Source organism: Leuciscus leuciscus (genome assembly GCF_965113295.1).
Source record: "Leuciscus leuciscus genome assembly, chromosome: 21".
NCBI classification, from domain to species: Eukaryota; Metazoa; Chordata; class Actinopteri; order Cypriniformes; family Leuciscidae; genus Leuciscus; species Leuciscus leuciscus.
This window is the reverse complement of record NC_138745.1, coordinates 4,815,446-4,843,250: the sequence shown is the minus strand read 5'-3', so window position 1 is coordinate 4,843,250 and position 27,805 is coordinate 4,815,446. Positions and strand designations below refer to the sequence as shown.

The 27,805-nt window shown below is 36.1% G+C and overlaps 2 protein-coding genes across 2 annotated transcripts; one reads left to right on the top strand and one right to left on the bottom strand.

Moving 5' to 3' along the window:
* Positions 1 to 504: 504 nt before the first annotated feature.
* Positions 505 to 7,313, bottom strand: sgca (sarcoglycan, alpha). Its single transcript, XM_082152554.1, has 9 exons — positions 7,260 to 7,313; positions 6,340 to 6,468; positions 6,095 to 6,249; positions 5,029 to 5,098; positions 4,730 to 4,928; positions 3,491 to 3,653; positions 3,210 to 3,418; positions 3,088 to 3,114; positions 505 to 1,639 (listed from the first exon to the last, which is right to left on the bottom strand). Exons 1-9 carry the CDS (start codon positions 7,294 to 7,296, stop codon positions 1,495 to 1,497), a joined length of 1,134 nt encoding a protein of 377 aa, XP_082008680.1. The 5' UTR covers positions 7,297 to 7,313; the 3' UTR covers positions 505 to 1,494.
* A 1,699-nt stretch (positions 7,314 to 9,012) lies between these two features.
* On the top strand, positions 9,013 to 27,351 carry rfng (RFNG O-fucosylpeptide 3-beta-N-acetylglucosaminyltransferase). The gene is made up of 9 exons (XM_082152167.1): positions 9,013 to 9,462; positions 12,989 to 13,488; positions 16,655 to 16,703; positions 17,167 to 17,269; positions 18,209 to 18,362; positions 19,542 to 19,627; positions 20,026 to 20,191; positions 22,724 to 22,809; positions 25,953 to 27,351. Exons 2-9 carry the CDS (start codon positions 13,075 to 13,077, stop codon positions 26,017 to 26,019), a joined length of 1,125 nt encoding a protein of 374 aa, XP_082008293.1. The 5' UTR covers positions 9,013 to 9,462; positions 12,989 to 13,074; the 3' UTR covers positions 26,020 to 27,351.
* Positions 27,352 to 27,805: the final 454 nt, after the last annotated feature.

The window sequence follows — 27,805 nt, the reverse complement described above, 5'->3', positions numbered from 1 at the left end:
GCTAATTCTCCAGTGTCAGTCAACAGTCGTGGGAGGGGCTTGTGCAAAAGTACGTCACACTGCCCCGAATCTGAGAACAGATTGTTCTGAAACTTATGATTTATAGGGATTTAAAAAAAAAAAGCACTGGGTGGATTTTTATCAGGGTGGTTGTGTACACACACTGCCAACACACATTTATGTTCAAACGCCATGTAAAAGTGAATTTTGCATAATAGGTGCCCGGGACCTAACTCAATAACTCGAATTTACGGCAGAGGAAGAAGAAAAGGTCTGAAAGCCAGAAGACAGCGTTAACATGTACAGCAACATCATACATTTGATGACAGGTAAGTAAATTAATATTTGTGTCTAAAACTCATTTCTTTCAATTACATAAACTCAAGAACAAGTGCGCTGATCCACGTCGATAGATGGCGGTGCAGCGTCAACACCGTATCGGTACTTTAAGCACACGAAGAAGAAAGGATTTTTTACAGACCACAGTTGAAGTGTTTACTCACTGTATGTTAATTTAATTTCAGAGTTTTATTTATTTATTTACTTACTCCACATCAAACCACATTTTACACCGCATACAATAGATAAGAGTGAAAGAAATCTTAGTATACAGATCCAAACTCCAAACAGAGACCATGTTCCCATTACATCATTGATAGACTGGAAATAACTGATCCTGTATTGGTATCAGAACCAATACTTGAACTTTTTAACCTTCTGGTATTAATGCAGAGTTTAAGTTATAGCCTGATCATAGCCAATGTATTTCAAATCAAATACATAGTAGGCAGATATGTGCCATCTGGTGGAAGAAAGAAAGAAAATCATGTTATGACCATTGTGTAACTAGCCATATATATATATATATATATATACGTATTTGTAGATTTACCCTAAATTTAAATCTCTATTTTTGTATTTCCAATTCATTTCCTATGGTGGTCATATTTGACAGTGAAGATTACAAGTGTGACTATTTTTTAACACCATTTTCCATTCTAATCATGTTTTTGTGTGTGTGTGTCTTCATGTGTGTGTCTTCATATTACGCAGGCCTACCAAAAAAAAAAAATTCAACATCTAAAATGACTGAAGACTGCCAGAGGGTTAAGCAGATCGGTCAGATTTGACTAATGCAAACTGAAGAAATATTCATGGTCCTTACTAAAACAATCAGTATGACTTATGAAGCAAAGCATTACATGAAGAACAGACTTTGTTTCATTCAGTTCCTCACATAAAGACTTTAAATCACTGCACAGCACAGGTCATGTGGACTGATTTTATAGTGCTCGATGCTTTTTAACAGCCGTCTGTAGAGCTGCATACGGATTTCTCCAAATTTCTCCTTTTGTGTTTCATGAAAACCAACAGCAGCATACGGGTTTGGAACAACATTTTTGGATGAATTATTATTATTTTTTGGGTGAAGTATTTCTCAAAGACACACAAAGCTAGAAAGAAATAGTGAAAGTTAAAAGCATGTGATGTTTCTCAGCGCTCGGCCATGGCCTGCTCCGCCATGAGGAGTGGCTGTAAGCACTGTCGAGGCGGATCCACCGTGAGCCTGTCGCCGCCTGCCATCCTCCGCAGCTCGCTGGCGTTGTCCTGGATGGTGTGGTGATGGTACAGCTGGAGACTGAGACGCGGAGAAAGGGAAGTATGTTATGTGTGTTGTTGAGTTAAAGGGATTGTTCACCAAAAAAATGAAAATTCTGTCATCATTTACTCACCCTCATGTTGTTCCGAACCTGAATGAGTTTCTTTCTTTATACAGGTTTTCTTCTGCTGTAACCCAACAATTTCTGGTCCTTGTATTTACATTTTCTTTTTCCCATAGTTTGTAAGTCAACGGGGTCCATCAACTGTTTGGTTACTATATTCTTCAAAATATCTTCTTTTGTGTTCAACAGAAGCAAGAAACTCATACAGGCTTGGGACAACATGAGGGTGAGCAAATGATGACAGAATTTTCATTTTTGGGTGAACTTTCCCTTTAAGGCAAGACACCAAAGGTGAACAGGGTAAACATTTCAACTAATAGATATATTACCATATTTTCCCTACTTGATTAATGATAGTACATTAAGACATTTTTCTATAATGTTACATTAAAATATGCAAATGTGCCATTATTTAGTTAAATATGAACTAATTTGCATACATTTCCAGAACACTGAACACTGGATGAAGCCAAGTTCAACATTCTTGTTACATTTTTTTTGACATATTAAAATTAAAGGTTTCTATTATGGAAGCTTGTTTCCGCCACAGAATAAAATATAAAAAAAGGTCATTGCGAGTCTTTATCTCACGATTCTGATATTTTTCCTGCAATAGCGAGTTTATATATCACAATTTGGACTTTATAACTCACATTTCCAAGTTTATATCTCACAATTTTGGAGAAAAAAAGTCGTAATTGTGAGAGTTGCAATGACATTTTTTTATTCTGTGGCGGAAACAAGCTCCCATAGTTTTTACACAAGAGATTTGGATATCTTTTTTTATCATTCCATAAATCAGAAAACTTTTTTCCCCACCGTTTTGTTTGGGATAAATTATGATATAAACCAGGCAACTGATATATAAACAAACCCCTGTGTAAAAACCTTGAGAATAGAAAGGAATAAAACTGTAAAGTTTGGTGTATGTAAATCTGTTGAAAAGACTAATATTGAGAAAACAGCCTTAAAAAGATATTGTAATTGAAATCTAAACACAAATAGATGAAGTGTAATAAAATAAGCACTTAAATATGTATCCACTCCACTTAAAAAAATATTCAGGCCCTTCATAGATATGACACATTTAAATTTAGTTCACTTTACTTAAACATATCTAATTAGGAGTAATACGTGTTTATATTTAAAAAGTCTAACATAAAATATTAAAATAGTGTAATCTATGACATTTATTTAAGTTGGATCAACTCAATTTACTTTAGTTTAGAAAGAAGACGTTATTGGAAGCAAAATAGCCCAAAATCTCAAAATGAACCATTGCCTGAAAAACAATAGTGTCTTTCCTTAAACAAAAGCCGGTTCCTGTGAAGTGATATGAAGTGATTCAGGATAGGGTACTTACTCAGCGGTCTTGTTATTTCGTTTCTGACTGCAATAACAAGGACAAAGAGAAAAGGAAAGTTGAAATGGTCATTGAAACAGCGTTAGCATCAGAAACTCTGTGACTCTGTGAAGCGGACATACACTCCCTCTCTCCTACAGCACATGATGTAGGCCAGGATGAGACAGAGGATCAACGCCAGGGCAAAGGGAACGACGACGGTGACGATGTAGTCGGGGAGGAAATCTCTGTCGGGCGGAGACTCTGGAGGACTGAACTCTCCACCCCACGCAAGGACACCTGACCCCACGGTGGGCACCGGAGCACGAGGAACAGGCTTGGACAGATCCAACTGGTACAGAAACGAGATGTAAGAGTGAAGGTGAGCTATCCATTACACAGAACACCATGTGTCGTGTCTCACCAGGACAGTTTGGCACCAGTTTATGCAGTTGATGGGGTTTGTGCAGGTGCTGCAGTCTCCGCTGATCTTTCCTCCGGACACACACTCTCTCTGCTGCTCCGGCGTCTCAAGCCTCAGCATACACTGGGAGAAGGGCTGGTCTGATCCCAGTTTCACATACACACTGAGACAAACACAGACATGTGGCAAAATAAGCTCACTTTGGCTCACCTTCATGCTGCTCCAAACCCATAAGGCCTTCGTTCACACATATCTTTTAATTTTGATTCGCTTTACGATGTCTTGATGATTTGTTTTGGTTACCTGGACTTTCAATGGAGGCACTTTTAGGTTTCAATAAAAAAGTCTTAATTTGTGTTTAGAAGATTCAGGTTCAGGTTCATCTTATGAAATAGATATCGCAAATCTCAATACATTTACTGGAAAACAAGACACAATTACTGACTGATAAGTGATTTTTAAAACCCATACCTGAATAGTAAGCAAAATTAATGAATAATTAAATAATAATATTAAATATATAATAATTATTAATTAAAAACAAATATTATTATGCTTATTATGTGTTGTAGTAATAATAATAATAATAATAATAATAATATATACTAGACAAAAATACTGAATGAAAAAGTGAAAATGCCTGAATATTAAGCAAAAATAAATAAATATATTAATTAATAATAATATAATTAATAATACAACAATAATATCAAATGTTATTATTTAGTATAATATAAATATATACTCTAATAATAATTAGTCAAATTTATAATAATTTTAAAAACAACATAATAATAATAGTATATTATCATTATTCTATAATAATAATAATAATAATAATTATTGTTGTTAGTATTATTATTTAGTATAATATATACTCCAATAATAATTGGTAAATAATTGTAATAATATTAACTTCACAACAACAACAACAACATAATAATAATAATAATAATAGTAATTATTTTATTAGTATTATATTATAATTATTCTATAATTATGTAATAATAATAAGTATCACTATTGTTAGTATTATTATTATTATTTGTATTGTTAGTATTATTTAGTATAATATATACTCCAATAATAATTGGTGAAAAAATATATAATTTCACAACAATAACATAATTTTCCATTAAACAAAACAGTCACAATCAAAGCTTTTGAAAGAGATGTAGTTCTATAGTACTACTGTCTGCTAATAATAATAATAATAATAAATATTGAGAGTAGCCTTACCCCTCAAAATAGCCTGGAAGAGGAAGGGGGACGCGGCCGCCTCTGTCCAGAGCAGAAGTGATGTTCACGAAGTCCAGTCTGCTGGTTCCCCACAGATGCTGAATGTCCCGCTGGATCTCCTGTTGGACAGCAGCCGGCAGAACCTTCTCGATCTCTCTCCGCTCTATGAAGAACTCGGCCTGGTACGGCATGAGCTTTACTGGAGGAGAACAAGCCCAGAACATCAGAGGAGCAGCACAGGAGCAGCACAGGAGCATCAGAGGAGCACGTGAGGAACAGATTCATCAGCCACACCGTACCTGCAGGACCCACGTTTATCACCAGCCTCTCTCGAGATGTGTCGTAACTCCGCTTGTTGATCACAAATATCTGACAGATACATATTTTGATTAGACTTTTTTGTTTTTAAGCCCAATAATATTGTGTCTGAGTATACACAGGCAATTAAACATTAGGGGTGTAACAATATATCATGTCTCAATATATCGGAAAACAAAAATGCAACATGCATCGTGGATACTGACTGTATGTATTGTGTATAGTATATAAAAATCAAGTTTTCAGAGTTTTGGTCTCAGTACTACATTAAACTGCTATATATATAATGTTGAATATAATGTATAATAATATAATGGGGGAATATTTGTGGGTCCTGATAATGCCAAATGTCTGATGTTACCTGTAAAAAGTGCTACATTATTTTAAATATATCTAGTCAGTGACAGAGTGCAAGCATATTCATCTAAAATAATTCTTTTTTCAGCTTCAGAATCATGAATATTTTTATTCTGGTGTCTCTTTTGTCCTGTGCATTGGTCCAAGCCTCTTCATTTACACCCAAATCAAATTGTGCATTTTATCCCTTGTGTGGAGTTCAAAACCCTATCACACTCGTGATGTTCTCGGTCAAAAATGACCGGACTATAAAAAATAGCTTATAAATCTCTCATTATACTATATTTTCACCCAATATTGGATTCAATATTTTTGTCAACTTGTTCTCTTTCAATTAGGACTCGTTTTGGTTTTATCGGCCTCATTTCTTTGACAGTAGTCATCTTATTTTTTTAGTAAAAAAAAAAAATTTTTGAATAATTTTGGAAATATTAAATAAAATCTGAAGAAAATTGGCACTGTTGATCACTGTCAAAATGACCCAAACACCACATGAGGGTTAATCAACAGTACATTTTTTGTCAACCTTTTATCATTTGTCTTGGAGTATCGCAATAATATCGTATCGTGAGTTCAGTATCGTGATATGTATTGAATCGTGACATGAGGGTATCGTTACAGCCCTACTAATTATGTATGGGTATTCTTTTTTTGAATGTTGCTGTTAAATATGAGCGATGGTTTCTTCACCTCGATGATGTTTCTGCCCTGGTCCTGTGGCAGTGGCGTCCCGTACAGGAATCCGTTGTCATAAGAATCCCTCTGGGTAAAGCGGAGCCACCGGGGCAGATCGGGAAAACGCTCCTTGTTGCATTTAAACACCATGGGATCATTATAAAACTGACCTACAGATCAGGACAAGACACATGACGTGCTGTTAGATACTGTGAGCTGGGCTTTTGAAATATTGCATTTGTACAATATCTCCAACATACCAAAGACTTTATGAAAAGGCTCAAATTCACTCTGGAAAAGCTCTCTGTGTAACTCGTAGACGAACAGCTGTCCCGCCGGAGCGTCGGTGATGATGTCTGACCGGACCGCCAGCAAACCGGCTGCGCAGACTGAGGACAGAACACATCCAGAACACTTTTACATACAGATCTCACTCTGATATCATTCATTATCATTATGCACATGACTATGTTTTTTGTGGGGTTTTTTAATCAAATGTTTATATCGTTTTAACACACAAAATGACAAACAATCCGCTATTACAACAGTAAGTAAAAAATATAAAAGTGACATTTTTATTATTATAAATAATAATACAAATAAAATATAAATAAAAATGATAATAAACATAATTAAAACGTGTCAGTTACACTGAGGAGTGAATAACAGAGATACAGAAAACAAATATTTGAGACAAAATATGCTTCGAAATATACAAGTACTACAGATTATGTAAAATAAATATCCATACAAAAATCTTGACATACAAACCAAGACCGTTGGAATTCTAACCCAACAGGGAACCCTAAATACAACTGTAAACATATGAAGAATAAAGGATAAAGAAAATAACCAAAAGTAACAAAAAAAAGAACGTTTTAAAAATGTATGTTAAAAATGTTTTAAAGAATCCGTTGTTCTAAATATGTTGACAGTGTGTAAGTCTTCAGGTTATCAGAAGCATTTGCAGATTTTAATATGAAAACACTTGTTTGAAGTGTGCATTTATAGGCATATAAAACTACTAGCATTTATGATTAGTTTGAGTTTTTTCACTTCTATACGTTTAGTGTGTTTTGTCGTGTGTCAAAGTAACGTCCAAACCTTTGCTCCAGCTTTGAAACCTCAGAAAGGGCTCTTTCAATGTGTAAAGAGTTCAGAAGAAAGAGAATGAACTTGCCTGTGAATGCCAAAGCCCAGCTCGCTTTGTCTGCCATCTTGTTTGGGCTCTTGATTGACAGGAGCACTTGGTGAAGAGGGCAGAAAACACACCCATCCTAAATACAGCCAGGGCTATTTTCATCCTTCACGTCAAGAAGTCTCTTTCCGTTGTGTTCTGAGTGTGTGTGTGTGTGTGTGTGTGTGTGTGTGTGTGTGTGTGTGTGTTATAACAGCTGATGACAATTACATGGGATAACATTTGGAAGTACAGTATTTGTACAGTAGGCCTGCATAAGGAGAAATCCCAATCTGAGGAATCTGATGGGCTGATGAAGATCTGATGAGTTCAGTATCATTACCACCAGATGTCACAAGAGATCAGATAAACGTGGTGAAGAAACCAGTGACATTTTCCTCAAGTAAACTGACTAATTCGCCAAACGTTTTCTTGTTTTGTTTTCCAGAACTACAGTGTGTTCAGGGACAGAGTGATTTAATTTTTTTTTTTTATTCACCGGGGCTAGAGTATGATTAGGGATAGAGTGATTTATTTTGTGTTTTCTTTTCTTTTCTTTTCTTTTCTTTTCTTTTCTTTTCTTTTCTTTTCTTTTCTTTTCTTTTCTTTTCTTTTCTTTTCTTTTCTTTTCTTTATTTAACACCAGGGCTATTTGATTGGGGGATTTATTTTTTTATTCTATTCTCCAGTATGATCAAGCATAAAGTGATTTTTAATTTTAATTTTATTTTTTTATTCTAGTCTGCTACAGTATGATCAGGGATAGAGTGATTTTTCATTTTAGAAAAAAAAATGTATGTCATTTTTTATCATATTCTGCTCTAGTATGATCAGGGATACAGTGATTATTTATTTTCTCTCAGACACATGAGAGCCGCACACATCTTTCAGTGTCTGTCTTGATTAAAAGCATAAAAAACAGCAGATACCATCAATAAAAAAATTACAATTAAAAATAAAATACTCCTTAGCTATACCTGCTCATCGACTTTATTCGAATTTTAGACTTTTTACATCTTTATGCAGATGCAGGCTGTTTTAAAAGAAATGTCGTTTTATGTTCATTCCAGTAAAGTCATAATGCATCAGTTACAATAATTAATAGTAAATCCACCTGATTCTAATGACATAAGTTTTAAAAAAAAACTAATAGTAATATAATTTATATAAAATTATAATCAAACAATAAAACAAAAAATATTAACCTAAGGCAAGACTAATAAATAATGTAAGAAAGCTGTTATGTAAAATGATAATAAAATAAATAAACAATAGACAGCTGGTTAAAGTTTTTATTATTAATATTAGAAAACAATAAAGACATACAGAATAACAGAATTAAATGCAACGGAGCAAGAAAATAATAAGATTTACACTTTTATAGAAGAATCAGATACAGGTTAGGCTACTCTTTCTAAACTTACACTTGTGTAAGAAAGATAGATCTAAATAAAATAAAAACATCTGACTCTTCTCTCTCATAATCTGTAAAACCAGAACATATTGCCTAACTATACAAATTGAGAAATCAGAAAACAAATGTGTTTCCAGAGATTGTTAGTTGGGTACCAGAGTAAATGAGACAAATCCTTAGTTCGGAGACCACAGAATGAGCAATTTCCATTAAAAAAAATCATCAGAAGTAAACCTTATTATTTTTTTATTGTATATAAAATATCCCAGCTGAAGTGACAACATCAGCACAAGGACACAGTGACGACATGGTTGTTGTGATCACGTCACATCCGCCAGAGGGCGCTGATGGTTTCCAAAGCCTCTGGCATCGAGACATCTACAGAGAGGACAATGTAGTAGTTAGTAATGTTTGGCAAAGCACAGGGTCATTAGAAACAACTCAACAACACACAGCAGCAGTGATTCACAGCTGAGCAAGAGAGAGCTGCAGTCGCACGATGTGTGTTAATAAATGATCAGATAAGTTCGAGAAGCATCAAGCGAAGCGAAGAAGTCAAAGCAGGAACAATGAGGATCTGAATCTGGATGATTCATGCTGACTTTCTCACTTTACTCGACGAGGACGAACAAAGATCGCCAGTAGTGCTGTCGCTTTCGCATTACTCTAGTGTGGCATCATCTTTACTGATCTTGACTGGTCTTTACTGATCTTGACTGGTCTTTACTGATCGTTTAAAGTCCCGAGGATGGCGCTCGCTCGCGTGAACCTCGTCTGATCTGATCGCTCTCGGTAAGAGACTTTTCATTTCATTCAGTCAATAATTCCTGTCTGGGTGAAGAAATAAAACTCGTTTTTGTTTACAAATGCCTTTATTTGACCTCTGTGCGGTTTGTGTGAACTTTCAGTTCAGTACAGAAAAATGCTTAAATGAAACCTCAGTGCAGGTCGATGCCTAAAATAACTTATAAACTAACATTAAATACCGTGGTAATAGTATGGTTTTTGGACAGGGTACTATGGCAGTGCACTATGTTTCTGTATGTTAACAACACATTCAAAGTTTTAATATTGGAGATAGTAATAATCATTCAGAATCGGTCACTGTTCCTCATCTTGTATGTCCTAATATTTGATTATTTATTAAAACTGATTTAAACTTTTTTTTCTTTTTGTTCTATAAATGTCCACTTTTTTATGCAATCATAGTTTACTCTTGTCCCAGACCCATTTCCATGATAAAAAAAAAAAAAGGAAATTAATTACAAATATGTTAAATATTACATCTTTAAAACTTAATAATCTAAACAAAAAGTATTTTTTTTAAACCATTTTAATATTTATTCTGGCAAAATGATTCATAAATCTCTTTTTTAATTTTTTTTTAAAATTAAAGCTGTCTCAATTGTGGCATCATATTAAACACAACGAACAATTTTCCATCTAATAAAGTTTCCTCAAAAAGTATTTTTTTTTAAACGTTTATTCAGATGCAGGCTGTTTTACACACTTTGTCAGCTCAGTAAACACTTAGGGTAATGGTTAAGAATGAATAAACCCACAATAATACTAACTAATAGTAGCCCTAATATAATTTAACAATCAGATTCATAAATAATTTAACTTTAACCATAAGTTACACCATTAACCATGAGTAATAATAATGGAAGAGCTGCTGTATATGTAAACAAGTAAAACAAAATAAACCCAATAATCACAAACCATTTCAGGATTTTTCACATGATTTAGGCTTTATCTGGAGTTCTTTCATTCTGGTTATGACTATCTCTCAGTTGATGACTTATTCAAATTAAAAAATGACTCGTATAGGCGATAACTTTATTTATCATGCACTTTCGACTTTACAACTTTGCAGAATGTTTACATTCACAAACAACTATAGTACACACTGCATGAAAGGGAATATTCGAAAACCTATAATAGGAATGTTTCTGTTGGCATTGAGGACGCAGTTGTGTCACATTTAGGAGAGTTTTCAACTGGTCTTGACTGAGTATGAATATGATTTACTGCCAGCACTGCAGCCTTCAGCTTCCACATCTGTGACTGCTTGAGGTATCAGTTCATCTCTGAAAATAGAAGACAGGAAATGGCTCGCGTTGATGGCTTAGGCTGTTATTAGGGTTGACAGATGCTTGCCAGTGCCAAAATGAAACTCGATGCATATGCTTTTATTGGATTGCACAATGTGCTTTGGGAGGGAGTAAAAGAAACCGTGTTTGAACATTTAAAGAGCCTGGCAGATTTGTTTGTTTTGATAATAGGCCTGGGGCAAAAAAATCAATACAGCAACAGTTTTATAAACTCAGTAACACAATATTTTGTGTGGGAATATTGTATCGAAACACGGATGGCAAGTATCATTCTTTTCAGAGCCTGAATTTTGGCTCGGGATTCCGAATATTGTGGAAATTAATGTAAGCTCTGTACTTTTAACATTAAATAATAACAATTTTAAATTTCTTTCAGACCGTAAATCAGCACTACTGCATCTCTCTCATTCTCTTTGTGTTATTGCTTAGACTATTTCACAACTAAAATAAGCCAATAGTGCCATTTAGCATCCAAGTTGTACACTTTTTAATGGCAAATTTATGTATCTTCTTCCTAAAACATTAAAATGATTCTGCACATAATTAGCTACATTTAATATCGTGGCTTAAAAATCATGATAATATCGTATCGTGACTTAGGAATCGTGATAATATTGGCTTGTAGCATAGGAATCGTGATAATATTGTGGATTAGGAATCGTGATCATATCATATCTTAGAAATCGTGATAATATCGTATCATGATAATATTGTATTGTGGTTTAGGAATTGTGATAATATCGGATTGTGGCTTAGGAATCGTGATAATATTGTGGATTAGGAATCGTGATCATATCATATCTTAGAAATTGTGATAATATCGTATCATGATAATATTGTATTGTGGCTTAGGAATTGTGATAATATCGTATAGGAATCGTGAAAATGTCTTATCGTGGCTTAGGAATCGTGATAATATCGTATTGTGGCTTAGGAATCGTGATAATATCGTATTGTGGCTTAGGAATCGTGATAATATCGTATTGTGGCTTAGGAATCGTGATAATATCGTATTGTGGCTTAGGAATCGTGATAATATTGTGGATTAGGAATCGTGATCATATCATATCTTAGAAATCGTGATAATATCGTATCATGATAATATTGTATTGTGGCTTAGGAATCGTGATAATATCGGATTGTGGCTTAGGAATCGTGATAATATTGTGGATTAGGAATCGTGATCATATCATATCTTAGAAATTGTGATAATATCGTATCATGATAATATTGTATTGTGGCTTAGGAATCGTGATAATATTGTGGCTTAGGAATTGTGATAATATTGTGGCTTAGGAATCGTGATAATATTGGCTTGTAGCTTAGGAATCGTGATAATATTGTGGATTAGGAATCGTGATCATATCATATCTTAGAAATCGTGATAATATCGTATCATGATAATATTGTATTGTGGCTTAGGAATTGTGATAATATCGTATAGGAATCGTGAAAATGTCTTATCGTGGCTTAGGAATCGTGATAATATCGTATTGTGGCTTAGGAATCGTGATAATATCGTATTGTGGCTTAGGAATCGTGATAATATTGTGGCTTAGGAATTGTGATAATATTGTGGCTTAGGAATCGTGATAATATTGGCTTGTAGCTTAGGAATCGTGATAATATTGTGGATTAGGAATCGTGATCATATCATATCTTAGAAATCGTGATAATATCGTATCATGATAATATTGTATTGTGGCTTAGGAATTGTGATAATATCGTATAGGAATCGTGAAAATGTCTTATCGTGGCTTAGGAATCGTGATAATATCATATTAGAGTTTAGGAATCATGATAATATTGTGTTGTGGCTTAGGAATTGTGATAATATCGTATAGAAATCGTGAAAATGTCTTATCGTGGCTTAGGAATCGTGATAATATCATAGGCTATTGGAGTTTAGGAATCATGATAATATTGTATCGTGGCTTTAGAATCATGATAATATTGTGACTTAGGAATCATGATAATATTGAATTGTAGTTTGGGAATCGTGATAATATAATTTTGTGGCTTAGGAATCATGATAATATCGTGGTTTAGGAATCGTGATGAGATTGAATCGTGGCTTAGGGAGTGTGATATTGTATCGTGGGGCCACTGGTGATTCCCTCCCCTATTTGATAATGTTCATGTTTAGAGAATGATTTATTAATTTAGGAAATGTTTTAAATATTTAATGTGGTTTTGATCACCAGGGTCCGCAGTGATGCAGTGAAGATGGGTGCTGTTGCGGCGAGTCAGGCAGGCGCGGGCGGTTGAGCTGGCGTTGAGGACAGGAAGAATGCACTTATCCCAAATCAGCACCAACAAAATCTGCTTCCTGCTTTCCCTGGCATTTTGTGCCCTCCTGGTGCTCCTTATTCCCTCCTTACAACCTCCACAGCGTCAGGCCGATCTGCCCCAACCGCGACCCCGTGCCAAGCCCGCCAGACACGACCTCTACGGGAACCCCGGCCAAGGAAGTCGTGATGCCAAGGATGATAGTTTCATTCACCCACTTCCTCCCGGAAGCCGACCCCGGGACCCGCAGACGGTGTTAGACGGGGACGCTGCACACGCCAGCTCCCCTGGGTCCCGTTCCAAAGACTCATTGGATTTGAGAGACATTTTTATTGCCGTTAAGACCACCAGAAAGTATCACAAGTCCAGACTGCAGCTCCTGTCTCAGACCTGGGTGTCCAAAGCCAAGGAACAGGTAGGGAAGAGTTGTATTCGTCGTTTCTTATAAATAATCACTATTATTCTGGAATCCACTAAAGGTGAAACTCCCAAGTCACACATTCATTTTTTCTTTTGATCTGTTTTGGTAATTTTTCATTACATCGTCAGGGTAGTTCACCCAAGTTCTCTCTTCAAATGCAATCAAAATGTAAATATGAACATTTAATTGAACTCTCTGAAAACCCAGTTTCCCAGTCGAGACATCTCCAATCAAAAATACACTTTAGTTTTTTTTTAAATGAATGATTAATGAAAAATATCAAGTTGCACATGATCATCAATCGTCTGATGACGGCTCATCATTGGCTTGTGCAATGACAGAAGTCAAGTAAGGTCTTTCAGTCTTCTGTGCTCTCTACAATGTGCACGTCTAGTATCTGCATTAAAACAACATGAAATAAAAAAATGCATTTATACAGAAGATTAAAATCGTGCAGTCAAATCGATTAATCACGATTAATTGCATTTAACATAAAAGTTTGTAAATATATATACTTATATAAATATGTGTTTGTGTGTATATATAGGCTATATATATATACACATATATATACACATATTTATTTAAAGACGTTTATGTAAGATGCGATTAATCGCTTTGACAGCATTTCACAATAAAGTTAACTAGATGACAGCTCACTGATAATTTGGCATTTTTAAAAAGGTCAAACAAGTCTTCTAGTATTATATATAAAAAATTTTTTTTTAACATTACATCATATAATTTAGTCATTTGATTGAAGTGTCGTCACACCGCCTTAGATATTATGCAGAATGTTGATGTTTCGAACTAAATGATCACCAGAAGCCTGATGTTTTACTGGAAGATCGATTTTTGACCTTTTGATTATACATTACAAGGTCCAAAAAAATATATACATGGGTGAATCGTTCACAATGCAAAACAAATAGGCTGAACCTCCATTTCATGTGGACTTCATTGCTCTCCTGGACCTGTGCATGTCATTTTGCAGAGCCTTGCAATTGGCCAGTGACATGTGTAAAGGTGTTAATACACACAGTGGTCAGCGTAAACCTGTGAGGAGGAAGTGTGGCAGCCGCTCTCTGGCGGTGTGCCGGGTGCTTTTAAGAGTGTTTGAGGTTAACGGGGGGTTCAGTTGTGGTGCCCCTCGGGCCCCCTGGAAGAGGAAGTTCCTCAGCAACCCGAGACACACAGACATAAGACGGTGTGTGTTTGCTTTCATCCAAGCACATTTACTTGACTGCCAAAGGCGCCGGGGCAGCAGACTCTTCCCCCTTCCTGAGGCCTCTCCAGAGCGCTGAGTGGGGCCCTAAGGGGCCCCGAGATTGACTTAACCTGTAAAGCAGCGCAGAACCATTGTTTTGCCATTGCACAACAGGGCCAAAATGCCCAGGAGAAATTTCAAGAATTCAGCTTCGCTCATAAAGCGAGATTGTGTGTTTGGTAAGTGCCAGCTCATGCCAGAAGAAACATTCTTTCTCTATTAGATTTGCAGAATTTGTCCAGACTTTTGGGGCAAAGTCCACTCCTCAACCTTGTTCCTTATATGACTTTCTACTTGAATAACCTTTTACTTTTAGCTACACTTTCTGAAAAAGGTTCAAGGAGCATCTTCAAATGATAATTAATTGCGGACACATACTTCATTTTGTTGGATATGTCATGTACTCATTGAAAACTTGGTTACACTTTATTTTAAGGTGTCATTGTTACAGTGTAATTATATATTTAAGTACTGAGTAATATTAAGCAGCAACTACATGTACTTACTATAGGATTAGGGTTTGGTTGAGGGTTAGTGGCATGTAATTATGCATAATTTATAGTTATTACTATGGTAAGTACATGTAACAAGGACTCTGTAAAATAAAGTGTTACCAAAAACTTTAATCCTGTTTAAACCGCTTTAAGCTTTAAATCCTGGAAAAAACTATCTCAGACATTCTCACAGTGGCTTTGTTCAGGAGTTTTCCAAAGTGCAACTCAAGATGTACCAAGTGTTGGAAAATATCAAGAATCCCTTTCATTTCCAGTGTTGTGACCGCAGTAGTAGCGGAGTATGGAGGACTTTAAAGCAGTAGTTCATCCGAAAATGAAAATTGTCTTTATTTACTCTTCAAATATCCTGTTAAATTTATGTAAAAAAAATTGACAATTGTTTCAGGTATTTTAGGATGGCATAGTGGTGTTCTTGTATTTTACAACTTAAAACTGTATATGTCATTATGACATATTGCTAATATACCAATCTACTTCAACTATCTATAATTAATTTTTACCTTAAAATGTTCTGGTAACTGTTAACCATTATAATACAGGTTGCAAAATTGCACGACACATTCACTAAATGGCATAAAATATGACACAAAACACCCTAATGTACATTACTGATTGCAAATGTAAGAAGAAACAAAGTTATTTATGAAATATAATCGTATATGATGGGTCACAGAGGGACTTTGGCATTGTCCTTTTACTGTATTTTTCTTTTCTGTAAATTACTTCCAGAAACCACCATTTCAACTGTTTTACAGTAAAATTACATAATGCAAGTTTAATTACTTTTAAAGTTATAAATCGAACACAAAAAAATACTATTTTATGTGCTTACCTGTTTTAACATTTTCGTTACTTGAAATAAAATAAACTTTAACTGAAATAAAACAAAATATAAAAAACTTGTCATGGCAATAATTCTTATTTTCATTGTTTAACTTGATGTACTAAAATAATTCAAACTAAAAATAATAAAAACTACATAGACTTAGAAAAAAAACTAATAAAAATGACAAAAACACACAAACACTTAAACTAAAATTAAAATGAAAGTGGAGAATACAAAAATAAAAACCTATAATAGTATCTCAATTGCATGAGATATTTACCTGCATGTCATGTGACCATTAACCAACATCAGAGAACCATGAACATGTGAATGTGTTGTTAAATTATTGAAATATTAACTTCAAATTCTCAGTGGGTACATGAGGTAAATCATTTAGATCAAAGGGGGTTGGCTGACAAAAAAAAGTTTGTGAATCCCTGACTAAAATGTGTAAAGATGATTTCAGCCTCTCAAGTATTGTACAGTATTTTACAGCACTGGTCACTGCATCTCTGGCTCCTGCGGATTGAACACTGACTTTCTCTGTTTCAGACGTTTATCTTCACTGATGGGGAGGATAAGGAGCTCCGGCAGAAAGCAGGTAGTGTTATGAGCAGTCGTGCCTATTAAATAATCACCATTTTACAACTGGAGTTACTACCACACAGAAGCAGTTGAAGCTCCGCCCTCTGTGCCGGGAGCAGCAGCTCATTTGCATTTAAAGGGACACAAAGGAAAATACATGTTTTTCTGAGCCTCAAAAGGGGACAACTTTAACATGCTGTAAAAAAATATCTGTGGGGTATTTTGAGCTAAAACTTCACATACACACTTATTTTACATATTGTAAAAAGGGACATTATACCACCCCTTTAAGAGAAAGAAATCTAGATACCATAATAAAATCTCACTACTCGACTAGGCAACCATCCTGACCCATGCCTAGTTAGAAGAACCTCATATTCATACTTCATTTCATCAGGACATGGAGTATGTCATGTGAAATTATGTTATGGGTCATCTAAGTCATAAAAGCATAAGTGGTCTGTCACTGTCTCCTCAAGGGCTCAACATCATCAACACCAACTGCTCTGCTGCGCACACACGTCAAGCCCTGTGCTGCAAGATGTCTGTGGAGTATGACAAGTTCATCGAGTCACAGAAAAAGTTGAGTTCATCTTACATGGAAATTCATCTCACTAAATGGAAAATCTCCCAGTGCATGAAATCATGGCATACAGTCATCATCACCAGCATTATCAGCAGATGTTTCATTCATTAAGATACAAGTTTGGATTTTTTTTAAGTGTTTTTGATTAATATTAATATTATAAATACAGTAATATTGTGAAATATTATTACAAAGTAAAAGAACTCTTGTCTATGTGAATATATGATAAACTCTCATTTATTCTTGTGATCAAAGCTGAATTTTCAGCATCATTACTCCAGTCTTCAGTGTCACATGATCCTTCAGAAATCATTCTAATATGATGATTTGATGATCAAGAAACATTTCTGATTAATAGAATGTTGAAAACTGCTTTATATTTGTTTTGTGGAAACAGTGAAACATTACCAGTGAAAAGTTTGGGGTAAATTAAGTAAGATTAAAAAAAGAATAATACTTTATTCAGCATTCAAATGATCAAAAGTGACAGGAAATACATTTATAATGTTACAATTTTTTTTTACACTTTTTATTCATTAAAGAATCCTGAAAAATATATCAGGGTTTCCCCAAAGATATTACACAGCACAACTGTTTTCAACATTGATGATAATCAATCATAAATGTTTCTTGAGCATCAAATCATCATATTAGAATGATTTCTGAAGGATCATGTGACACTGAAGGCTGAAAATTCAGCTTTGATCACAGAAATTAATTACAGTTTAAAATAGTTATTTTTATTCATAATAGTATTTCACAATATTACTGTTTTTACTGTATCCAATAAATGCAGCCTCTGTGAGCAGAAGAGACTTCTTTCAATTACATTTAAATTTGTTGAACATTAGTGTATTAACCGCCTTCTAAAGATCTCAGCATGAAGAGGCAGTGTTTTCATGTGTGTTTCTGTCTTCCCCGTGTGTGTTCTGCAGGTGGTTCTGTCACGTGGATGATGATAACTATGTGATCCTGCCCAGTTTGCTGGAGCTGCTGTCGTCCTACTCTCACACACAAGATGTGTATCTGGGCCGGCCCAGCCTGGACCACCCCATAGAGGCTGCCGAGAGGGTCAAGAGCGACGGATCGGTGAGCTTTGACTGGAAAGAGTAGGCCTGGGTGATAAAACGGCATCGGTATTTATCGACGATATACCTTTGTGTTCGAAACATCTCACGATAGTTTCCCTAAATGCATTAAAATGTAAATTGACATGAAGCCACATAACAAGTTTGTCCCTGATCATAAACAGCCTATCATATGCCTTGATAAAGTGCTATGTGTGACAAGTAAACACCCAATCATTTAACAAGTTGCTGTGGAGTGCGGACGATGAGGAGATTGTGAATATAAAAGGACATGGATTAATCTAACAGCCTATCACACGGCTGAAATAAATACGACAACAGCCGTTAATAATGTTCTGTGTGTCTCTGTGAATGAGTGATCTACTACACAAACTTCGAACAGGCGTGATGCTCACAAATGTGTTCAGCATCTCAATATATGAAGACATGAAGTTCATCTCCAGAGCTGCTTCTGAGAGCGACTCGCTGTCTAATTTGAGAAAAACTAACATCAAAATACACACTGAAACTGAAACTATAAGATCTTCATGACAAAACGTCAAAATAAAAGTCTAAGTTTAATTTGAAGAAACTACTGTTGTATACTAAAATGTAATTATTGTAGTAAAATACAATCTTGGGTATGTTTTGACTGTGCTATACCATTAAAAAAAAGTACTTTTCCTCAGTCTGTGATGAAAGGTTCATTCTTATTGTTTTTTTTTAATTTGCCTTTGTGAAATTTTGATCATGATTAATATATACAGTACTTCTGCTCACCAAGGCTGCATTTATTTGATCATAAATTCAGTGAAAACAGTAATATTGTGAAATATTATTACAATGTACAATACCGGTTTTCTATTTGAATTTATTTTACAGTGTAATTTATTCAAAGCTGAATTTTCAGCATCATTACACTCCAGTCTTCAGTGTCACATGATCCTTCAGAAATCATTCTAAATATGCGGATTTGTCAGTTTTGCTGCTTCAGGTTTTGTGGAATCCGTGGAATTATTTTTCAGAATAGAAACTTCAAAAGAACAGCATTTATTTTAAAGTTAAATCTTTTGTAACATTAGAAATGGTCACTTTTGATCAATTTAATGCATCCTTGCTGAATAAAAGGGAAAAAAAAGACATCCTGCTGACCCCAAACTTCTGAATGGAAGTGTGTTAATCGTGTGTGTGTGTTCTGCAGGTGTCAGTGAAGTTCTGGTTCGCCACCGGAGGAGCTGGATTCTGCATCAGCCGAGGCTTAGCGCTCAAAATGAGTCCATGGGCGAGGTACACACACACACTTACCCTTTGCTCAGTGATCTTACACTGATCATGCTGTTGCACAAGTTTTTTCTTGCCATGAATTAAACAAAACATAATTGGCATGCTTGCATTTATGCCTGTTACCCAGATCCACTTTGCATGTAAACACACCTTCTGGCATTCTTGTCAGCTTTATTCAGCCAGCACATGACTTACCATGCAACAGTTTTGATGTCAACACCTTATAATTATATATTCAAGACACCATAACTTTGAAATTCTACGTGTAAAAAATCTTTTATGGGCCTCTAACACAGGTTTACATGCTAATCGATAAGCTGTCTCAGATGTTACAAGCGTTTTGTTGTACATGTAAACATGTTATTTTTTTACACTGAATTAAATTTCTTTGTCTCTCACAGTCTTGGAAACTTCATCACAACTGCAGAGAAGATCCGCCTCCCAGACGACTGTACAGTAGGTTACATCATCGAGGCGTTGCTGGAAGTTCCTCTGACACACACAGGCCTGTTCCACTCACACCTGGAGAATCTCCAGAGACTCCCTACAGACAACATACTCAAACAGGTCAGATCGCTGCGAGGACCTTGGGCTAATGTATCATATTTGATATGCAGATTTCAAAGGCCTCTAAATAATCAATATGATCAAAACCTGTTGCACACAATCTACTACATACCTTCTGTCATCTGAGTGATAGTTCATACTAGGGCTGTAGTACTCGAGTCCGGACTCTAGACCGTTTTTCTATGGTCTCGGACTTGTCTCGGACTCGCTGGTATTCGGACTCGGACTTGTCTCGGTCTCGGCCACTGGTCTTGCCAAATATGGCTTTTGGTCTCGACCGAGTCCAGGTGTCTTTATTATGTTCCCAGTAAGCACACATACGGCTCTTTAAAAAATAAATGTTTTAACTCGCTGAAAGTCCACCGCTAGTGCAACGTGAATATTCACATTTTTTATTGTCCATAACAACCCGAAAACTTGCCTGCTTGCCTTGCGCATCTAATTAATGGGCGTCCTCCTCCAATGGTACTGACAGCTGGCCTCAGAGCTTGCAGGTTTGCTTAGTGGCAAACTTTTTTCATTTGATTGGTTCAACCGCCACCCGCCCGAATTTAATTAAAATATTATATTTCGTCACGTCATCCACCTGATCCGCGGTTTATCCGCATCTCTAGTGTGTGTGTGTGTGTGTGTGTGTGTGTGTGTGTGTGAGAGTTGGCTCGGCCCTCCCTCATGCAGTTTAATTGGTTGACATCGCGTGTAAGATTGACAGGAACAGAATGTGAGGCTGATCAGACAGTCGAAACGAATGTGTGTACACCTTTAGGCCTATATCATTATTTTTTGTTGTTGTTTGAATTAGTCAATTATTTTAAATAAAATTTAAATCATTCATTATTTCATAATGGCTATATTTTTTTTAATAGAGTCGTCTCTTTGACACTGTTTTTGCTTTTAGATCAACAAATAATAGCCCAAAATGATTGTCTTGATAATGTCATGCATAAGACTTTTTTTTCCTGTCCTGGACTCGGTCTTGACTCGGACTCAAACCTTTTTGGACTCGAACCTTTTTGGACTCGAACCTTTTTGGACTCGAACCTTTTTGGACTCGAACCTTTTTGGACTCGAACCTTTTTGGACTCGAACCTTTTTGGACTCGAACCCTTTTGGACTCGAACCTTTTTGGACTCGAACCTTTTTGGACTCGAACCTTTTTGGACTTGAACCTTTTTGGACTCGGTCTTGTTTTGGACTCGAACCTCTTTGGACTTGGTCTTGACTTGGACTCGACTAGTCCTGGTCTTGGACTCGACAAAGGTGGTTTTGACTACAGCCCTAGTTCATACTTTTTTACCAAGTAAAAGGCCTTTTAGTATAATTGTAAATGCATCCACCTTTAGGTCTTTACTGATTTTTATACAGTAAACGTATAAGTCAAGTCAAGTCACCTTTATTTATATAGCGCTCTTTACAATACAGATTGTTTCAAAGCAGCTTTATAGAGATAACAGGAAAATAATGCAACAAAGTTTATTTCCAGAAAAAAAAATAGCGTCACAGTCCAGCTAAAGTACTAAAGTAGGCTCAGTCGCTCAGTTCTCCTCTGGCCAATGAACATACAGTGTATGATTATGATTCAGGCAGCATTACAGGTCAGATGTCAGATGGGATTGGAACAATCAGAATATTATCCAGTTCCATCTGGTTTAAGATCGGAGTCACGAGTTTGTTGAGGATCAGTGCCGATGGCTGTCGTGTCGATGAGGCCTTCACAGTCTATAAGAATAGCATTTATATTTTTAGTAATATTTCAAGATAAACACTTAATGGACTGAAACAACTTTTGTTGAAATTGTTATAAGAAATTATTGTAAGTGTATAATAAGAAATGATGTTGAAATGTATCAAATATGATCATCAGGCTTTTGAGGAAGGTTTATTTGTTCATCTCTCAATCATCATTGTATTGCATTGCATTATATGTTTTAAAACTACAAAGCTTTGATCATGAAACTAAGCATTTAAATGTCATCTTACTAAGACATTATTGGCAGATATAGAGCGACACCTGATATTTTAATGCATTTTATGTTAGATATACTTTTAAAAAAAGATCGCATTGATTGACATTACAAGCTATCAGAATTTCATCTTACTATTTATCCATATAAATATCAGCATCTGCAGCAAATTGTATATTTTGCTCAGTTTGGCTCTGAATAAAATTAGAGATGTTTTTTCCTCCTCAAGTACTAAATGAATCATAAAAAGATTTTTATCGTTTTATAATTTGATATAAGATTTGTTGTCGAAAGGCTCAATAAATTGTACCATTTGAAAACATTGAAATTATTTTGTATGTCAGGTTTTACAGGGTTAGTACTGTCACACTCTGGTTGTTAAACAATTGTACACTTCCAGCATTTATTGAGGGCTTGGCTTTGATCCCAGATCACTCCCACCCCTCTACTTTTCCGCATCTGTGTAAATATATATCCTACTTACATAATACCTGCCTACTCCTATCCCATGATGCCTCTTATGATTGAGATCCTCACAGTTTTTGTGTTACTGTGCTTTCCTCCATAGGTGACCCTCAGTTATGGTGGATTCGAGAACAGGAGGAATGTGGTCAGTGTTGGGGGAGTGTTCTCATTGGCTGAAGACCCTTCACGGTACACACACACACACACATACGTCCACACCAAATATATAATGTTTTGAACCACAGGTTGTTTCATCACTTAAAAATAAGGTTTCAGTGCTGGATTTTTATTAAAGAGGCCATTTTCTGCTCATTTAGTCTTGATTTAGTTTTTGGGCTCTACTAGAATAGGTTTACATGCTTGATAGTTAAAGAAACACATTATTTTTCACATATTTGACGTTGCAGCTCCTCTTCACAGTCTGTCAGTAACACTCTAGGGTGGGTTTCAAGTACAATGACATAACTCACAGCTTAACTATCATAGTTACGACTTCGATGCATCGTTGAACTAGCTAGTCACGACTGTTTCCCGAAACCGTACTGTTGCTAATTTGTTGTTCAACCACGTTGGTTAATGATGTCACGCAGGTGGTGGAGTAATAACTTCTTTTAATCAATTCGTTTTTAGATTTAATTAATGCTATTTTGCTCAAGACAGGGAATTATTAGTCCACGTCATGCAAATAAGAAACTATGCTTTAACTTTGCGATGCTGTTTGCGAATGTTGGCTAGGGAACTGTGGTTTCAAACACTGACTCGTTGAACTATGCTGATAACAACGGAACTTGCAAACATAGTTGGCTAACGATGCTTTTAGGAACTAAACCTACGCCTGTTTAGTACCTGTTTCTATGAAGCCCCTCCTTCTGAAAAGCTCAATGGGCTCTGATTGGCCGGCTGGAGCAGTGTGTTGTGATTGGTCAAGCTTTTCAGAAATGTCCCGCCCCTTACAATAACTGCCAGTTTAACACACTACTAACTAACTCAACCAGGCCCCGCCCCTTTATTCTGCATATGAATTATTTAAATGAGGAATATTGTGTTCATTCCCGGAAGAAAACTCAAGACTACACTGGAGGCGTTTCAGGGAGTTCAGAAACACTGACACTGATATAGAGAATAACTCCCGCTGGAGGGACTTTGTGACTTTTCAGAGTTTTTTCACGCTCAAACAGCAACATTACACACTACAGAAAGATGAAGATGTAAAAAAAAATAGCATAATAGGTCCTCAGGTATGAAATAGAAGTTGTGAAAGTCTTTTCTTCCCTGTTGTGACGTATATCCGAGTGAAATGGCTTCTAGTAGTGATGGGAAGTTCGGATCATTTTACTGACTCTCTTGTTTGATCTCGTTCATCAAAATGAACAAATCTTTTTTTTGAGTCATTTCACTCATTTAAGTGGCTTTAAATGTTATACTTTTAACAGCCAAATTCCCCGAACACGTCCACCTACTCAATCTTGATCATATTCTGAATTAAGAAATCAATATAATGCAGTCAAAAATAATTTACAGGGAACATAAATAATTACCTTCCGAGTCTTTCGTTCATTTGTCACGTGACGGACGCAATGAACGTTCATGAAAGACCCATCACTAGCTAATCTGGAACAAGAAAAATATGTAGGGTGGGACTTGATTTCATCCATGGGGAATTGATTGGATGGTTGTGGTTTGCCATTGGCTGATCTCATGTGAGTGACAGGTTGCCCCGCCCTCACGCCAGTAAACACATCATCAGAGAAGAGAAGAGGGAGGGTATTTTGATTATAGATTTCAGGGCACATGTATTTAAAATAAAATGTGTACAGATAAATCATTTAATATTGTTAGGGGATTACAGTTTAGGACCCAGAATTATAATAAATTGAAGAAAAGTTTCACTGAAGATAGTTTGCAGTTTCATCAGCAGAAGTCAGGAGGACTCACACAGCAGTTCGTAGGCCACCCCGCTTACAGATCACATCAGTTATACCCTACACCACACACACACACACACACACACACACACACACACACACACACACACACACACACACACACCAGTTATACCCTACACCCCACACACACACACCAGTTATACCCTACACCACACACACACACACACACACACACACCAGTTATACCCTACACCACACACACACACCAGTTATACCCTACACCACACACACACACACACACCAGTTATACCCTACACCCCACACACACACACACACACACCAGTTATACCCTACACCACACACACACACACCATACCCTACTACACCACACACACACACACACACACACACACACACACACACACACACACACACACACACACACACACACACACATACACACACCAGTTATACCCTACACCACACACACACACACACACACACACACACACACACACACACACACACACCAGTTATACCCTACACCACACACACACACACACACACACACACACACACACCAGTTATACCCTACACCACACACACACACACACACACACACACACACACACACATACCAGTTATACCCTACCAAGGTCTAAGCTACGTGCTTGCTTCAGGTTGCAGTTTCTGATTGGCTAAGAAATAGATAAACATGGTAATCTTCCACACATATACTGATAGACTGAAGCATATCTCCATCTGATTATGCAGCTGACACTCGGACCCTGAAGTTAGGCACGTCGTGACCTTCCAGGTCTGCATTGCTGGGCGCCAACATGTCCCGAACAACAACTCAGTCAATCTCCAATAATGCCAGTGGTTCCTTAACCTGTAACCAAGAAGACTAACACACACACCGACATCCAAGGTTGGATTTGGCCAGGCTCTAACTATAAACTGGAGAGTCGTCTCAAAACATTAAGATAATGCGTTCTTTCTCTCAAGGAGAGCTACACTTTAGTCTAACTGGAAAGTAAGGCTTTAACAAAGAAATGGTCCCTTAAACGATTTGCTTCAATGACCCCTATATGTTTTAACACACTGAAGACCTTTCTCAAACACAAAACATGTCCCTATTTCATTTCAGGAAACCGGGCTAAATGAGCAAGCACTGTTACTGCATTCAGATATCAAACACAGACATTAAAGAATACATGAAAAGAACATTTCCATAATCACACTGGTAACTTCTATAACAACGTAAAATCTCCAGAGAAGTCAGTCAGCTCTTGAAAAATATTGATTAATACCTTGATTATAATCAGTCATTACATATACATTGAAGCAGCAGTGGATTCCAATCCACCCCTTCAATATTATAAACACTACAATATTATATATATAAAAAAAAACTTGTCTATTTTGATTTCCTTATCTCTTCAGGTTTAAAAGCGTTCACTGCCTGCTCTACCCAGACACTGAGTGGTGTCCACGCAAGACTCGTCACTGACCGCTGGGATACGAGCGCAGACACTACTCCTCATGCCAAAATAATACTCAGAATAACTCCGCTGGTTGGTGGTATGTGAAGCTAGTCAACACGTGTTTGTTTGGTACTTATATGTTTTTATGGAGAAACAGGGTGGCTGTAATTTATTGTTGTCCTGAAATACAGTGTTTTTGCCCACTGATTTACATATCGAGTCCCTGTTGTAAGAGCGTTTTGAAAGGATTGTGCTATCCGTTAGATTTACTGGGGGATTTTTCGCTGAAATGATTCAAGACACATTTTTTTGTGGTTTTGACATCTTTATAGAGTTGTCTTTTTCCTAAGGGCCATAAATATGTCCTGCACAATCCTATAAATTTGTGTTCAAGATGATCTCATGGACGAGAAATACAGTATTAATGCAGTTTATAGTATTTTGTTTTGCAGATTTATGCAACCACCAGCTCATCTATTGCCAATGCTTTTCAGCTTATGTTCTTCTCTGTTTGTGATTTGTGGATGACAGAAGGCACTCAGTTTGTCTCTGGACGTGCAGAAACTCTTGGATGGAGTCGAGCAATTGAACTCCACTGAAAATATACAGACCAAAAGCAATTGTTGCAAATCTTGCTAATTTATCCATTGCTCACCATTCATATTTTAATAGAGTGGTTTTAGTTGAAAACAACTTTTTGAATTATTTCCATTGAAACACCAGTGTGTGATGATTAGAAACATGACTGTTTAAATGTGTTTTCTGTGCTGTTCAAATGTTATTTGCACAAACACGTTGCTCACTGCAGGCCAGTGGTTTGCGTAAACATGCCAAAACTACACTACGCTTTCTTTCTCTTTCCTTAACGGTGACAAACATTTTGTAAACTCCATTGACACTACCAAATGCTATTGCAGTTGAATGTTTTTGCACCTCTGTTTTTTTTTTTTTTTTTTTATCTGCTGACTGATAATGTTGTAAAGTATGATTTTCATTTTAATAAATGTATTTATTATGCTTGTGCCAGTGTATGAACATGATGCCTGTCACTGCAATACAACCACTTGTGGTTTATAAGATGTAATACTTCAGATATCCAGCCTGGAAAGTAGTTGATTTATTATTCCATGGATTATTAACTTCTCTTCTTGAGACCACTGGGTGTAAGTGTTGATTAACTCGCATATTTTCTAAATCAATTTATTAAAATGTTGCATATAAATGGCCAACTACAGAGTTCATGCAGATTATTCAGTGAAAAGCTGATGGTATTTGATTATCAGGGAATGTATGAACTGATAAAATGTTCTAGATGTTGCTTATTCACAATAAATAATAAAATATATACTGTAAAATTACTCTGAATTCTGAAATACTCTCTGAAACTCGTTTGCTCTAAAATCTTGACATTTTAGCTATTGTAAATAGCTCATATAGGAGCTGTTCAGTATTTTACCATCATGAGTTATTTCGAAGGCACTATACTTATCTTCATATTACAGAATAGAATTTGAATGAAAAACCACAGGGTTCATGCTTTCCATTTCAACAGGAAGAAAAAGTTCAGACCATATAATATGCGAGTTTACAGATATTAGATTTATGTTGTGTACTCAAAAGTCTTCAGTATGAGCCCCAAAAATAAATTACATGGGATTAGATACGAAGAAGACAAGCTTAAGGGATAGTTCACCCAAAAATGAAAAAGCTGTCATCATTTACTTACTCTCAAGATGTTTCAAACCTGTATGAATTTCTTTCTTCTGCTGAACACAAAAGAAGTTATTTTGAAGATCATCGGTAACCAAACAG

Excerpts from the sequence above, each read along its gene's own strand:
- rfng (XM_082152167.1), top strand. The coding sequence starts at position 13,075 with ATGCACTTATCCCAAATCAGCACCAACAAAATCTGCTTCCTGCTTTCC. Across the intron at positions 16,704-17,166 it reads GGAGCTCCGGCAGAAAGCAG|GGCTCAACATCATCAACACC; the intron begins GTAGTGTTATGA and ends TGTCTCCTCAAG. Across the intron at positions 20,192-22,723 it reads CAGACAACATACTCAAACAG|GTGACCCTCAGTTATGGTGG; the intron begins GTCAGATCGCTG and ends TTTCCTCCATAG.
- sgca (XM_082152554.1), bottom strand. The coding sequence starts at position 7,296 with ATGGCAGACAAAGCGAGCTGGGCTTTGGCATTCACAG. Across the intron at positions 6,250-6,339 it reads GCCTTTTCATAAAGTCTTTG|GTCAGTTTTATAATGATCCC; the intron begins GTATGTTGGAGA and ends CCTGATCTGTAG. Across the intron at positions 3,115-3,209 it reads TGCTGTAGGAGAGAGGGAGT|TCAGAAACGAAATAACAAGA; the intron begins GTATGTCCGCTT and ends TTGTTATTGCAG.